Source organism: Plectropomus leopardus, chromosome 15, assembly GCF_026936395.1.
Source record: "Plectropomus leopardus strain MGB_pleo_1.0 chromosome 15, ASM2693639v1, whole genome shotgun sequence".
In the NCBI taxonomy this organism is placed as follows: Eukaryota; Metazoa; Chordata; class Actinopteri; order Perciformes; family Serranidae; genus Plectropomus; species Plectropomus leopardus.
The window spans coordinates 23208244-23224269 of NC_142190.1; the positions used below are offsets into that span (position 1 = coordinate 23208244).

The following is a 16026-nucleotide window of genomic DNA, read 5'->3' on the forward strand; positions in this document are numbered from 1 at the left end:
AAAATAGCATTTAAGTTTTTTCAAAATATTTTTAAGGCTCCTAACTGTCACTAAATGATTCATCAAACTTGAAATCTTTTCAGACCTTGTGGACAGCCTGGAATTATTTTAAAGTTTGCATGTCTGCATCACTGGCAGCACATTTCAGATGATTACTTAAAACTGAGTCAGAGGTTTAGAAGTTTTAATGCTGGCTAAACACTACTTTTGGGCTTTTAACCAGATTTTCCTGTACAAAAGTACAAATTCCTCTGCCAAAAAAAGGGAAATGAAATCACTAACTGCAGTTGATTTGCAAACAATGACACAAAAACCTTTAATTTAAATAGGAGGAGAAAAAAAATCACATAAAAAACTGTACAGAACATTGAACATCGACTTAAAGTTCTTAAATAAAAGACCCCCCTCCCAAAATAACTAAAATAATAAAACGATAACAAAGTGGGATGGTGTATGATACATTTTGTGCAAAAGAAGTATTAACTGATTCTTCCCAAACTGCACATTTCAATGTGAAGAGTGCCTCTCTCCACTCAGCTCTCGCCTCTGATGGGTAAACACAAGAGTCCCTCCCCTGAACCTCAACATAGTGTCTTAAATGTAAAAGAACCCAAAATCCAATAATAATAAAATAGATTTATATTTTAAATATATATTTATATACGAAACATGCTGTACATAATGTCAGAGATTAAGAAATCCCTTTTTATTGACACCCAGGTCTGTCCGTTAACTTGTGCTTTCCACACTCCCAGCAAAGAAAAACTTGAAGAAAAAAAATACTCCCTGTTGCTTTGGATACAATATGAATGAGGAAAAAAGAAAAACAGAAAACAGCACTGATCAGAAAGTCTCTGTTTTTCCTGAGTTGAGGGAGTTACTAACGTGTTTGGAGAGCGATACAGACGAACTTTGCACCTGTCGCATCTTCTTTGCAGCTGAGACTATATCAGAGCTGCTAAAAAGAATTTTAAAAAAGAAAAAAAAAAGCTTCATATTGTGTGTCCCTTGTTCAGATGTACAGATCTGAGAAAAGTTATTTAAAAACAACAAAAAAAAAAACCAAAAAAAAAAAAAACAGCGCTGCAAAGACAAAGTGATTCAACAAATATGTGGCTTTAACAGCATGCAGTGTGCAGAACATATTTTAACCCAGAGAGAGCAGAACGCTGTAAAACGCAGGCGTCTTGTAGCGTCAGTGTGACCCTGTGCTCAACCTGTCTCATTACTGTGACACTTTCTATCCTCCTTCTGAATTTCTTCCTTTTCAACAAAAAGTCTTCCCGCAGAAGAAGTAAATTTCTTTCCCAAAATAGACTCTGAGAATGCTGGCCTCCTTTCAAGCATCCTAAAGGGGAACGCCGCTTCTACAAGATAATTTGGTGAGAAAACTAGCATATCAGGCAGTCTTCTGTCACAACAATTAATGCTGTAGCACGAGGTGATTTCAGAATCATTCAGCGGCTGCAGACAGCACGTGGGGGTCGAAGCCACCAGGCTTGGGGGAAACATTTGGGGGCGAAACCTGGTCAGACTGCCAGCTTCTTTTTTTTTCTACTTCGACCCTCAATCAGTGTTTTTAATTTGATTTTCACAGTGGTGGAAAAAAAAGAGTGCAGGAGTGGGAAAGAAACCAACTTAAAGTGACTTCTCAGGAATACTTCCAGTTATATTATACACTTAAAAAAAAAAAAGAGAGCCATTGGTGAGATGATACAAATGTGATGACACCTAATAAATTGGGGGAGGGGTGGGGGTTACAGTCAGAAGGCAGATTTCCAATTCGATGCATCATCACACCATATTGACAAACCCCTTTAAAGATATATGTAAGACAATATTAATCAAATAAATATTCCACCTTTGCTTTCAGTATTTATTTAACTTTGTTTCCAACTAAAACGCTGGATTCAACTGTTGTAGAGACAGCAGTAGTAGTGGGTATATTAGTAGTAGCAGGTGATGCAGAAGCAGTAGTATAGTAATGGGAGGGGCCGTACTGCAGGCAACGAAAACAAGAGCTCCCCACACAAAGCAGCCTGGGTCCCTTCTATTGAGAAAGTCATGAGCTGAGTGGATCTGATCAGAGAGGGCATCATTGATCCAAAGAAAAACTTGGTGCACCTTTAACACCCGAGGAACTTGTGATTCTTCAAGTAAATTAAAAAACAAAAAAGGACATTCTACTCACCAACAGGAAAAGGCTTTAAGTTTCCAACACTGCCAGTTTGTAGGTTTGTGATCAACACAATTTTTCACTGATTGGAATCGGTCTCCGCTTGATCCTGATCCATGTCTGCCAGCTCTGTCCGAAGTCATCCCACATATCCGTGTTGCGAGTCAGATTCAGGAGTCCAGGCCTCAATTGACTGTAAACTAGCGGTTAAAGCACCACATGTTGGCTGGGATGGAAGGGAGTCTGTTTTTTCCCTGAAACTTGCTCCGAGACAGAACTGTTGAGTGTTGATGTTGTCAGGCACCTCTGAAGGAAATAGGCCAGAGGACATTTTGGTGGGGTGTGTTTTTTTTTCTTGTTGAATATGTATAATGTGTAGGGAAAAAGAAGCAGCAATGGCTCCTAAAATTGGTCAATACGTATTTTTAAATACTGTTTGACACGTAACTGTAGGTCCGGTGAGGGTGGTAAAATGGGGAAAAACAAAACAAGGCTTATAATGGTTTCCAAATATCCTTCACCTGCATATACAGCAACATACTGTAGGATCATTTTTTGATTGGTTATGCAAAAAAAAAAAAAAAAAAAAAAAAAGGAAAAAAAAACTGCTGCTGCAGATATCAAGTGAGAGAAAGTCAGAGGTGACTCTCTGTTCTCCAGTATAGAAAAATAATCAATCCTCAAGCAAAATATCCCTTATAATTGCACTGGCCTTTCTGGCCTGTCACTACTGTTACAGTACAACCAAAAGGTTGTCCATAGAGACACTGAGCGCCTTTGTCAGAAAACAAAGTTAAGAATATCATCAGGATGAAAGCTGACTTTGGAATTACCAAGTTGGCTGACACCATTCAATGATCTGACGTGCATCAGTTCAGCATGCTATCAGATGGTTAACTCCTTTGGATAAGAAGGAGAGGGGTGATGTGTGTATAACCGAATCCATCCAGTATTGCAGTGGGCCATTCAAAGGTTTGCACCGAGTTAGTTAAATAAAGGGTTGTGATGGAATGAAGGTGGAATGAGTCTGGTCTGGGCGGGGGCGGTCCAGATTCGACTACGGTGTGCTTTCACTGCAGAGCATGTCACTCAGGGGTCTACCAGTGCAGACTCAGCGCAGGTGCTCAAGTAAAGGCAGCTCTGTGGATTCCTCTCGGGGAATGGGGGGGTCCCCTGCAGTCAGCAGGATGGGATCCATCGTCTGAGTGGCTCCCAGAGGATCTTGTGTCAGACTGGCCTCTTGTAGGGGTGCAGGAGGAGCAGGCTGTCAAAGATATAAAGGTAGATATAAAAAAAAATAGAAATACCGCCAAGCGATTGTATGCCTCCACGCACCAGTCAAGTTGCACTTTTTACATCTGTGTCTGTGAAAACATGGATGCTTCCGAAACAGAAAATCTATACAATCAGTACAGTTTCAGGGTGGTTCTTGAGGGTTCTTGAATTATGGCCAAATGCTGTATTAAGTAACCATGACCAGTTCATTTTCAGTACAAGTGAACGTTTGTGTGAAATTTCAAGTCACCCCTCCAGGCCATCTTCAGATATTGCCTCCATAAAAATGAGACTGATGCAAGGTCACAGTAACCTTGACCTTTGACTACTAAATTCTAATCAGCTCATTGTTGTTTAAAGTCAAGTGTTTGTGTCATATTAGAGGAAATTCCCCCAAGGTGTTCCTGAAATATTGTTTAAAGACATCTGAGGATGTCACCTTGGCCTTGGGGAAACACTGATTTTTTCCCCACATTTTTTCATCATGTCTCAACTTCTTGTACATCAAACAACTAATCCATTAAGAAAATAATTTACATTCACGATGACCAAGACCGTTAGTTGCATCCCCAATAGGATCTTTTGTTTAGGGCTAATTGTTATTTCCATTTCAAATGAATCTACCAATAACTTCCTTGGTCATTCATCTGGTCTATAAAGTCGGCAAATATTCTGAGTGTTTCGTCCAAACAACAGCCCAAAGTATTTAGAATTGCTATCATAATAGCCTAAGAAAAAAGTTTGAGAAGCAGGAGCCAAAGACTTGCGGCATTTTTTTTCTTGGAAAAACTCAAAATGATTAATAGATTATAAAAACTGACTTAATTTTCTGCTCATCGATTGATGAATCGTTGGAGCGCTACATCCCAGACATGCTTCTTTTTGTATACCGTGAAGCTGAATTCTCTTGGTCGGACAAGAAGTAAAAACTATTTTGACAAAGCAGACTTTTCTTTACACACAGAAAAAAAGGAATTAGCTTATATGTAAGAAGTTTTAAGATCTACAGACCAAAATGTGAGATGAACCTCGCTTGATAATGGTCTTATAGGTAAAGTTATACTAATGTTATACAAATGAGGATTTGTGTTTCTTTGATTAACCTTGTGCATATAAATAAAAACTCAAAACAGTTTGTTCAATGGAGCGGACAACTAAAGTTACGTAGATATGATTGAACAGTAAACAAACTAGAAGGTTCCTCACCTGTGTGCGTATAGTCTGTACTGTTCCTCCTTCCCCCTCCACTGCAGCTGGTCCGTTAAAGCCCTTCCTGCCTGAAAAACTCCACTTGCCAAAGTGGCTCTCATAGTGCAGTCCGCTGCCTTGGCCGAGGCCAGCCCGCTGGCCTGCTCTGTGCCCCGAGTTCTCCAGGAGGCTGGCTGGGCAGAAGCGCTCTGGGCCTGGCAGAGGAGGTGGAACCACAGAGCCACTGAAGGAGAGCTGGGAGCTGGACAGCTGCTGGCCCAGGAGCCCCTGGATGGAGGATGTACGCTGTAGAGATGTGAGCAGTCCTGCCTCCATTCTGCCCTCTGATTGGCTGAGCAGAGCTAATGGTAGAGGTTGGGGGTGGTGAGGCCAGCTCTGGGTTGGACCGACAGGGTTGTCTGTACCTGGAATGTAAGAAAAGCCATTTTTTTTTTTAGTAGTTTTACTTTATTAAAAGGTTGAAATAACAATTACTCAGCACTCAACCAGCCAATAAATTTATACCATCTCAATGTCCAACTGAACTTTTTGACCATTTAGTGTTATGACATTAAGGTAAAACAATGAAAAAACATGAAAGTTAAACTATATTTCTTTACTAGGTTTATAAGAAAAGAAGCACAGGCTGGTTTCAGGTCTTACCCATAGAGGGCTGGACTGTGGTGATGTGTGGCTGGGGGAGGCTGGAGGCAGGGGTACTCTGGGTGGTGTGAACAGCTGGGTTGGTGGAGATGGAGGTGGAGCCGCCTCCGCAATCCGAGTCCTCGATGTTTCCTCCGCTGTTACAGCCAGCGCCACAACCTTTCTGTAACCTGCAGAGACACATAAATGAGTTTTACCATGTTCACACTCATTGTCCCCAAAACACTTATCACATGAGGTTCAGCGCGTGTACCTGTCCCAGCTACTGATGAGCCAGGTGTAAATGTTGTGTGGGCTGACAGGCCCTCCCCACACAGACCGGAGCTGGCTGTGCCCCCCGGCATATGAAGTTGTGAGGGGGGACACGTAGATGGGGTAGCCGATGGGCTGGTCGCACGAGGAGTTGATCATATTCCTCAGGGCCTGTTTGGCGTTTTGGATGCTGCCACGCTCTGGGTTACGGTTGCGCAGGAAAACCAGCTCCTGCTGTTGTCCCGCCCACAGCCCACGCACACACTCTCTGTTGACCTGTAGGAGACAGAACAAGAGGGTCGGTGGAGTGTGGAGACAGACAGTAGGGTGGGGGCCAGTGTGAAAATGTTTAAACTGGTTTGATATTAAGCCAAACATCGGAACGGACCAGTTTACCGCATTTTACTAGGTGCTCCACATGAAGGCAGTCTCTGCACACGGCACCGGAGCTCTCTGTACTCACTGAATCCATAAAATATGCACCTCTATCACCTAATGTAAACAAACCTCAGAGCTTACAGCTGTGCGCTCGAGGTCAGACCGGAGATGTAAACACAAGATGGGTAAGAGCCTACTTGTTATCTTCCTACATTTGTAATGTAACTTTTAATACCACAAAACACACGTTTTGTATTGTGATATTCACCAGAAATTACACAGAGTACAGTCAACAGCAAGTAACGTTAGCCTTGCTTGTTTTTACAGCAGTGGTCATTTACCTAGCAGAAACTCTCAGCTTCCCAGCAATGTCCCTTGTGCCAGCTGACACTGTGTTTAGGTTTTTGTTAAAAAAGTAGTTTTTGTATGTATAATTCCTCATTTCAACTTCATAGTTCAGCCAGTCCTCATCCACTGCGGCGCTTTCAAAGTCGGTGACAGGAAAAAATAGACGACGTTTGATGAAAGTTCAGCTCACCCACCTGCAGCCAGTAAGGACAGCTCTTTTATTGGCTTTAAATCCAAACTGTTGTCATATTGGTGCTGCTTTAATATTTTCAAGAGAATAACTCCACATTGCTATGTCTCCTCTTGTCACCCCAAAAGGTAAACAAACAGCGTGCGCTGTGTGCCACTCCCCCTCCTCCCCCCTGCTGAAATTCGATCAGTAAATGACACAGCCAAGGAAACTAGTTGCTCCATTAGTAAATTTACAAACATATTATATTAATCATGCTGTCATACTGCCTATTATTAATGCAATTTGACTTGGATTTAGCGCTGTAACTTGAGCTGCCTTTCAAATTGCCAGAACATGTCATAATGACATACTGTCACCTTAGAATGATAAGATTCTATCTGACTTTTTCTCAAAATTGAGTTATTCATATATTCTTTTTCTGTGACAAATTAACATTATGTGAGGTGATTTATATCATTTTAGCAATTTAGGATACAAATATCCAAAAACTGCTCAGAATGCAGATAGAACCTTATAATACTAAAGTGGCTAAATGCTAAATCAAATTGGTTCAAGCTCATACACTAGACCAGACCAGCATAACTGGAAAGTGACTCAACTCTATTAGACAGTGGGAATATTAACAATGTAACTCATATCTAGTTCAGGGCAGAAAAGCATCCTGAACGCACGTCTCAATTTCATAAAAAAATTAATATTTAAATTACCAATAAAGCAATTCAACAATAATTAATTTAACAAGCTAGAGACGGTAAGTAATAAAAAGTAAGAGCTGTGACCTTGATGACTCTGAAGCTGAGGAACCTCTTGTTTAGCATGATGATCTTGTACTCGTCACTGCCGTCATCCATGATGTGGCGCAGTGCCAGCAGTGACGGCATGTTTGCTAAAATAGCACTGCGCCACACTGGGTCACCCTCGTGAGATATCAACATCTTCTCCTCATTGGCAGTTATGGCGTCATACAGAACCATAGGATCCTCATACTCGTCTGGAGATGTGAAGTGGTCCTGGAGGAAAAACGGAGAATACAGGGTTGGTCTCAGTTCAAGAGAGAAAAACTGTCGTTATTCTAACCTCAGGGCTAGTTTTCTTCTTCTGTGAGAAGTGCTACCTGATGCAATTTGAGGGACATCCGCACTCCTGGCGCCACTACTCGGTTCAGCAGGTCCATATCTGCAAACACCCATTCATCTCTGGGAGACGTGATGCGAAAGTCCCCCTTGAAGAGAGCGTGGAGGCCATAGAGGAACGGCTCCAAGCTGTCAAACAGATAAACAACAACAAGTCTTGGATATTGGGTAGTGACAGGTGGTACTAGCCGCACTGGGAGATGGGGTAGTTTGGCCTTACCTGGCAGACATGCTGTGGGAGGCCGTGCCCAGAGCTCGTCTTCCCAGGATGCACAGCCCAAAACAGAGGTTGACAAGTGGAGAGTCTCTTTCACAAGTCACCGGCTACAACAGAAACCAAAAGTTAGGATAAAGGATCAAATATTGTATATTTTTTGTTCTACAAATACCGCTCAGGTTGTACAAGGCTTAAGTTTTACTCCAGAAATTCAATGGGATTTTGGTTAAAAGCCTTTAAATAATGTTTGTAGGTAACAAAAACTGGAGAGACTTTCATGTTTTGTTCTATGTAAGTACATTGATAAAAATTGTACTGCCTTTTCTTTCCTGTATCTCTTTGTTTTAGAATCGCCTCTTATTTTGTACAACATGAAGACAAAACAGCCCCAAACACTAAAAATGAAAATAAATGATACTAACTTACATATTAGTTATCTGTAGGGCTGAAACAACCCTATCACTTATCTCTCAAGCTTTTTCTCTTTAACGCTTGTCTTGCACTTTTCTGAGCTGGCGTTTCATTGCATTTTTGGACAAATGAGGGCTACAGCTCAGCAAAGGATCGGAATATGGAGAAGCAAAGGTCGTGGTGTTGTGGAGAGTCTAACCGTTTGACGCCTGCTGTTGCAATACTGAATCCAGTCGAGGTAAACCATGCAGAAGGAGGAGGGGGTGATGCCGGATGCCCTGTGGTCGTAGTCCTCATCGATGTTCAGGTTGAAGGTGGGGTCACTGTCTACGTAGTTAGGCCCGAGACAAGGTCGTAGAGCCTCCTGAATTGTCTCATTAGTCAGCCACTCTTCCATCTTAGAAGATCGACTCACATAGTAGATGATGCTCTGTTTGACAGCACAAACACATATGCAACCCAAATATGCAACCATCAAGCTTTAAAACATCAGGGTCACAGGCTACAATATCCATTATCATTTTAATAAAATGTTGATGTCATGAAAGGCTTGGATGGTTAAGTATGTGCACAATCAACATTATTTTCAGAGTTTAAAATAAAAAAAAATGTACACAGCCTGAACTCTACCAGGCTGCAGTATTATTACAGCAATACATAACACACATACACATAAATATACACTTCTAAATAAAGTGCAGACATACTGAAAAGTCAGCTTATGAAATGCAGTCTTGAGTCTTTAGCAGCTAAAAAGGCATGACATCATGCAAATATTCACGATATAAGGAAAAAAAAAGAATGCATTTGATCAATGGCTTACCTTGACATAGTATGTGATAAGGATCTTACGAAGGTCAAATACTTGTAACATGGAAGCCGCATTGTTGTCACTGATGCTGTAGCCCTCTAGTACATATTTCGTGGCGGCCACCTCCCAGGCCAGCCAGCGCTGTCCAAAGGCAGCATTGAATGACAACATGTGGGGAAGGTGACCAGGTTCACAGCAGCAGCAGCCTTCATCCTCCTCCACCCCCTCTGTGATGGCCTCTACCTCCCTCTGCTGACAGTAGGTACCTGGACAGAGAATATCATGTGAGAAAATAATTCACGAGCTGACATCAGCTCCTCTCTAAAGCAGAAAAAACACTGGAAACAGAGTGTTTAGAACAATCTGCAGCCTGAGGTTTTGGAATAGGGATTACTTTTGCATTTGTTTACCTAATTTTTTGAAAATTTGGCTGCATTTATAACAAACATCCAACATTGTAAGTATGTTGTAAGTATGACAGAAAATATGGAAAAGCATAATAGGTCCCCTTCAGGAAAACTCTGATTTTATAAATCTAGGTTATAAAGCTCTGCTTTATTTTCAAGTAACATCTAAACAGTGACCCAGAACATCAACACATCTGTTTTTCTTGAACAACCATAAAGTAAACCTGCAGCCATGAAATCGATCTTTTTTTTTAACAGTAAAAATATACCATAAGAAATGGCACAAACATTATTGATTAAAAATGAACAATTAGGAGTTGTTAGATTTTAAAGCAATATTTTTTGAGATGCACGGGAGCTTGACCTTGCAAGATGCCACTTTGAACATGAATACCATGCAGCTGCAGCAGCCTAACCTCGATAAATAAAAGCTATTCGGAGTGAACACTTGACAGATGCCCAAGTGACACTTTCAAAACAGCAGGTAAACAACTCAAACTGAGCTCATTCTACAAGCTGCAAACACTGTCAGCTCCCATCATCCCCTGCTTCTGACCTCTGAACTCCAGACCCCTCAGCTGGAAGGTGACCAGGCCGTTGCCGATCTCGATGATGTGCACCAGAGCGTTGAGGTAGTCTGAGGCGAGGATGAAGCAGTCGCCTGTGGTGTAGTTGCCCCAGCGGCCAAGCAGCAGGTCTCCACACAGGCTGTGCTGCAGAGAGCGCGTCAGGTGCTCATAGAAAATGGAGTTCAGATTGTTGTCGTCTGCACCTTTATGAAAAGAAAAGAAAGTTACCATGGCAACGCAGCAGACATGAATATGAGTCAAATGGAGATAATTAGATGGCAAGAGAGTGTTACGGCATACCTGGGTTTCGGTCTAACTGAGTGGCAAGTCTGGTGTTAGAATGATCGACGCGCTTGGTGCTGCAAACAGGACAAACTCACATTAGAACTAAATGAAAACACTTCACATTTGGGACTTTATGAATTGCTATTTCACGTTTGCTCAGAATATTTTTATCATCTCAAAACATACTTGTAGTCTCTTTCCCAGAATTTGACAGGTCTGGTATAGGAGGTGACAAACACGGCACTGCCCAGGACCGGATTGAGAGGGGTAGAAAAGATGGCAGAAAAGATGGCCTGAACAAAAAGCACAGCAGAGTCTGAAGTAAAAATAAGTTAAGGATATCTCTGGTTTATTAGACTGTATTATACAGTAAAGTGGAAACTAAAGTGGACCATAATTATTGACATTAAGTCAAAGAAACTGAAGGATACGCGGCACAGCAAAGGGCTGAGCAAAGGCGTGGAAGGCTGAGCCCCAGGTGATCTGCCACGGGGCAATGTAGGTCAGCACAAACCGAAGCTTGTACAGCAGGTCCCACATCTGAGAATTCAAAGGACAGATGCATTAGAAAAACACACACACACACACACACACACACACACACACACACACACACACACACACACACACACACACACACACACACACACACACACACAAACACAAACACAAACACAAACACAAACACACACACACACACACACACAGACAACTGTATTCATCACACTACACAGACACTATATGGCCTTTCAACCACAGAGGGCAGTAGAATTCTTCTTGTCAGCCTGGAGCTAAAAGGAGACTTTTAGGAAACCCATTTTTTACCATGTTTTTGGAATTAGTCCACTAACAAGAGGGGGAGCTGCAATATGACCCATAACGATAGAGGGCACCATCAATGTGCGATGCACAATTGTTTGTGTCTGACAACATTTTGGAGAGAAATAATTTTCAATTTTTTTTAATTTGTTGCTTGTTCCGAAATGTTTGTCACTGTCTCTGTGTAACTAAGTCTTTCCTAAGCAGAATGTCTTGTTGTAAAACCTCATGAGAGGTGGCTTGTTGCAGGGAAGACATCCATGAAAACGCTAGTGGGAGTTTGAGAGGAGTGCCGGGAATAATTTGTTGTGCACCTTAGTGTTATCTAACAGATTTTCAATGTCATGGCTCAAATATTTAGCTGATTTTTTCAGTGTGAAAAGAACTCAGCAGGGAGACTTCTCTTTGGGCGAGACTTGGTTTTAAACATTAAAAACAGACCGGGTCAAGCAAAATGTAAAGAGAAATGTTTAATTAGCACTGGGCAATATAATCTATATTACCTTGATATGATAATATGAGACAAGATATCTTCTTAGATTTTGGATATCGTGATATACATGTGGTCTTTTCCTGGTTTTAAAGGCCGAATTACAGTTAAATAATGTAATTTTTTAAAACTTGAACCAGACTGCTTTAGCTGTTCTATTATTTGTCTTTTTCCGCTAAGTCATTATATCTGTTATGATTATGATTATTTATCATGGAGAGGAGAATAAAATGTCATTATTTCTTAATATTTTTCAAACAAAATTCTGAGATGACCGGTGTGTGTGCATCCTAACCTTGCTGAAGAGAATGGACATGAAGTAGTAGTCGATTAGGAAGGTCTCCGAGAAGTGTGGATAGTCAAAGTGGAAGAAGAGCGTGGTGAAGCACAGCGTGACGTACTGCTGTGACGGGGCGCAGAAGGATGAACGTAGCAACTTCATGCCTGCTACTGAGATGAAAAGGGCTCGGCTGCTGGGGGGTCAAGAAAGAAACAAAGAGAGAGAGAGAGACAGAAGACAGGAAATCAGTGACCCATATTGACATAAATGGCTAAAACCATATCGTACAGGATGACATTAGATCGCTAAGGCCAGATGTAAGTGGCTGCCTGCATATGCTACGGTTAATATACACACTGGCTGGTCTACACATTGAAGAGAGGGAAAAAAAAAGGGAAACGAATGAGAGAATATATTTTATGTATCTTGTGCTACGGAGCACATCCTGCAAGAAGCAATACACCTGGGGGGGGGTTTAGCGTGTCTATTAATTTTACGTTCTACATTTCCAACACACACAGCTGACAGCACATATCCCCGAGGAGCAGAGGTGGAGAAAAGTATAACGTATAGGTGTGAAACAGTTTGGAGACAGAATGAGGAAAGGCTTACTAGATGTCCAGCTCTTTATGGTTCTGGCCCACAGTTCGGGCTTCTGTCGTTAAAGAGTTAAGCACCACGGCCGGGTAGATGAAATATTTCTCCACACACTGAAGCCACGCATACAGCTTCTCAAACCACATCAACTGAGCAGCATCTGGAAGCAAACAGAAAACGATCTTTCACACTTGTTGAGGAGACCCAAACACTCGTTTTCTCCCTTGTGTTCCCCCTAAAGCTTCTCACAGCTGTGAAATAAATCTGTATACACTGAAAAATGTTTTACAAGATGTTTATATAATGTGTGATATGGTGTACTACTAGTTTTTCAAATCCTGGAAATGGATCGTCTGAAGACAACATGTGATGCCTGGGAGGAAGCAGGCTGCTCTATCATGTATGCAGTGTGAGGGTATTTTACAGTGACAAAAATGCCTTGAGATAAAATAAATAAAGCTCTAATGTAGCTCTTTTAGTTTTAATTTCTCACCTAGAGATGTTTGGTGTTTTGACTCAAGAGCACTTCAGCTACAAATCTTTTTTCATTTACTTTTATCATTTACTCTGTGCAGCTTTTTTTCAGGAAAAACTCAAAATATACCATTTGTACAACCATGTAGTTAGTCGTCTTCTTCTACTTTTAAGATACTTCCCTGTGCTTCTTTGTGTGTATGTAATCGAAGATAAAAGAGCAATCACACACTCACCTCGGACCTCAAACTGACTGTACTCTCTGGAGCGGAGCACGGGGTGTGCCAGGCAGAACCATGGCAGCTGCTTGCGAAGCTGAGGCAGGAGATAGTGTGTAATGAAGCCTACAACTCCGGCCAGGATGTACAAGACAAAGCTAAGAGCAGGCTGTAGATCAAGAGCAGAAAGAGGAAAATTAGCAAGAAAAATCTTTGGATTTTTTTTTTTTTTTGCTGTAAGAATCGGATCATAAACCCTGCTCCAACTAACTTGAAGAGCGATGAACACTGTGCTGGCACTGATGGCGAAGGTAATCACAGCCATGAGGGGGCACATGACGAGGTCTGAATGAAGAATCTCTTTCTACAAAGAGAAAGTGAGAAGGCTGTAAAATGACTGATGCCATAAAATCAAAAGGGAAACTGTCACACTGCAGTTTGTGCAGGAAAGTGAGGAGTGATGTTTACCACAGAGTTACGAAGCTTCTCAGGAAGAGGGTCCTTGATCTCCACAGGGGGTTCTTCTGGTATTCGGTTCTCCAACTCCGGGAACAATTTAGACTGGACCAGTGACCTGATGTAAGAGGTGAAAACATGCAAAAAAAAAGGAAATGTAAGAACTACAACAAAAAGCTAAGGTGTAACATCAAAGTGCTCACAGGCTGCGTAGTGGAAGCAGCTCGTCAGTAGGCACACTTCTGAGTGTAGGTCACTCGTGTTTTGGCAGCCATCAGAATCTCATTACATAATCCCTGTAGATACACATATTTAACAACTCAGCTGAAACACCTTCTGTGTGGACAAGCAATGAGACAAAATTAGGGAGAGCCACAAACACAGATTTGACACTAATTTATTTATTTTTTTGCAAAGTCTATATAAAATAAAAAACTGCATTTCATGTCCGGGCTTGCAGCTTGATGACTTGTCGCTTATATTATTAGCAGTTGATCTATCATAGGTGTAAAAACATAATTTCCAATGTTATCTAAGGCCAACTATTCATTATGTGAAACACAAATACTCACCACAGGATGGTGGGGTCACTGCTTTGGCGGCTGAGGTGATAGGACAAGGCCAGGAGTAGGCCACAAAACACAGAGAACAGTACTGGCACGTGGGCATCCCCCCACGGTGCCTAATATAAAAAAAACCCAGCAAAAAAACAAAGAAAGGATATTAAATGCCAAACAGTCTATATCAGTTCCTACTCTGATCAAAATCTCTGAAACAAAAGACACTCTAAAACACCTCTTCTTTCATGTAGAGTATCTCTGTTTTACTTACGTTGATAGCACCGAGGCAAAATCCATACAGCAGAGCAGCCACCAACACGCTGCGTATGAGGCTGAACAGAGATGAGAGGGGGCTGGTAGTGGCTGATAAAAGACACAGAGAGAGAAAAGCTCAGGAAGAACCTAAACACAAATGATCATGTGCAGTTTCTAAACTGAGTCTTAGGCTGAGTGTCCACGCAGCGTTTTTCCGGAGCACCAGGCTCTCTCTTTATTTTTCTTTTTTTAAATCGTTCCCAAAAATAAGAAAGCATATATGGCTGACAAAGTGCTCCGAGCGCTTCTAGTTGAAAATCTCTGAACTTCTGAACACAGAAAAGGCCATTTCTGGGAGTAGATTGGCCGGACACTGAATGTTGCTCTTGAGTTCTTAACGCATTGTAAGCTTGTTGTTAGAGTGTTATCAACCCTCTGTTTTTGTAGCATTACATTAGCTACACAGCTAACATCAATGTCAAGATATTTCTGTCAAAGACACAAAACCTATATGATGTTCTTCATCAGAAAAAAAAAGCACTCAGTGTTGGGATGAGCACCCTGCCATCGCTTTTCTGCTGCAGAAAAACACCATATGGACACTCACCCTCAAGATGCTATAACATTCCTCCATCTCTCTCTACACATCATCATCCTGTCAGTGTAGACATGTTCTTACCAGTTCCACCAAAAATGTGCATGTCAATCTGCTCCAGCAGACACATCACAAAAGTGTTGACCTGAGGTAGCAACCCAAACAGGAAAATGACCGGGAAACACAAGGCAAACACTGTTGGACAGAAAGAAAAAAAAATGTTAAAAAGCAACTGTGAAGCTGGTGGAAATTAACCACAAAATAACTCAATCTATGAACTTTGTGAAATTCAAAAAAATCTGTCTGCAATACACATGGGATGGAATTGTGGTTTTAAACTTTGTGGAGAGTTTTAGCAGTGGTATAATGAAATATGGATTACTATTTATGGTTATTCTCTTACTAAACTACCACTCCAACATCAAAATATACTATAGTACTATCAATCCCCGTGGTAGCTCTGACCCGGACACCTTATACAATACTGAAATGAGTCAACTAACCAATAAGCATATCCCTGACGCAGAGCAGGAAATGTGCGGAGAAGAAGGTGACACCGTAGAGGGAGAAGGGTTGCAGGCTGCCAGAGCGCCCAGATAGGTCAAAGATCCAGATCATCACACAGCACAAGCAGAAGTAGACCGGCCGACTGTACACGATGATCCAGTTATGTCCCTGTTAAGAAAACAGACAAAAAGACAAGCCACAATTACATAACAATAGAGAGGCGACATGTCTTGTTTTAGTGAGTGCTTTAAAGTACACCTTAGCAGATAAAGTAGTAACCAGAACTCACATGCATGGGAGACGCTGCATCTGGTTGTACACTCTGAAACAAAGAGACCGAGAATTAAAGCTTTATAGGTTTTACATACATTTTATATTTAAAGATAAACTGATGCTTATCATTATAAAATATAAAAACAGTGTGGCTTAAATACTGTATGGAAAAGATGTATTGTTAAAGCGGGACATT

At 41.4% G+C, this 16026-nt stretch overlaps 1 protein-coding gene across 5 annotated transcripts in view; it reads right to left on the minus strand.

Annotated features, from left to right (window-relative positions):
* Positions 1–287: 287 nt before the first annotated feature.
* The window catches only part of LOC121952103 (pecanex-like protein 3), a 29034-nt gene continuing 13295 nt past the window's right edge, over positions 288–16026 (minus strand). For 4 of the 5 annotated variants that reach the window (XM_042498587.2, XM_042498585.2, XM_088088297.1 and 1 more), the window contains exons 14-36: positions 15847–15879; positions 15554–15725; positions 15135–15245; positions 14472–14563; positions 14213–14322; positions 13653–13758; positions 13456–13548; positions 13203–13353; positions 12508–12652; positions 11911–12088; positions 10738–10846; positions 10493–10622; positions 10322–10380; positions 10009–10224; positions 9058–9311; positions 8434–8664; positions 7827–7930; positions 7588–7735; positions 7253–7483; positions 5556–5830; positions 5303–5472; positions 4658–5064; positions 288–3440 (exon numbers count right to left, since the gene is read on the minus strand). In XM_042498587.2, coding sequence (XP_042354521.2) covers positions 3288–3440; positions 4658–5064; positions 5303–5472; positions 5556–5830; positions 7253–7483; positions 7588–7735; positions 7827–7930; positions 8434–8664; positions 9058–9311; positions 10009–10224; positions 10322–10380; positions 10493–10622; positions 10738–10846; positions 11911–12088; positions 12508–12652; positions 13203–13353; positions 13456–13548; positions 13653–13758; positions 14213–14322; positions 14472–14563; positions 15135–15245; positions 15554–15725; positions 15847–15879 — 3678 coding nt within the window. In that variant the 3' untranslated portion in view covers positions 288–3287. The remainder of the gene's footprint in view (positions 3441–4657; positions 5065–5302; positions 5473–5555; positions 5831–7252; positions 7484–7587; positions 7736–7826; positions 7931–8433; positions 8665–9057; positions 9312–10008; positions 10225–10321; positions 10381–10492; positions 10623–10737; positions 10847–11910; positions 12089–12507; positions 12653–13202; positions 13354–13455; positions 13549–13652; positions 13759–14212; positions 14323–14471; positions 14564–15134; positions 15246–15553; positions 15726–15846; positions 15880–16026) is intronic. The other variant, XM_088088296.1, reaches the window with a different exon arrangement.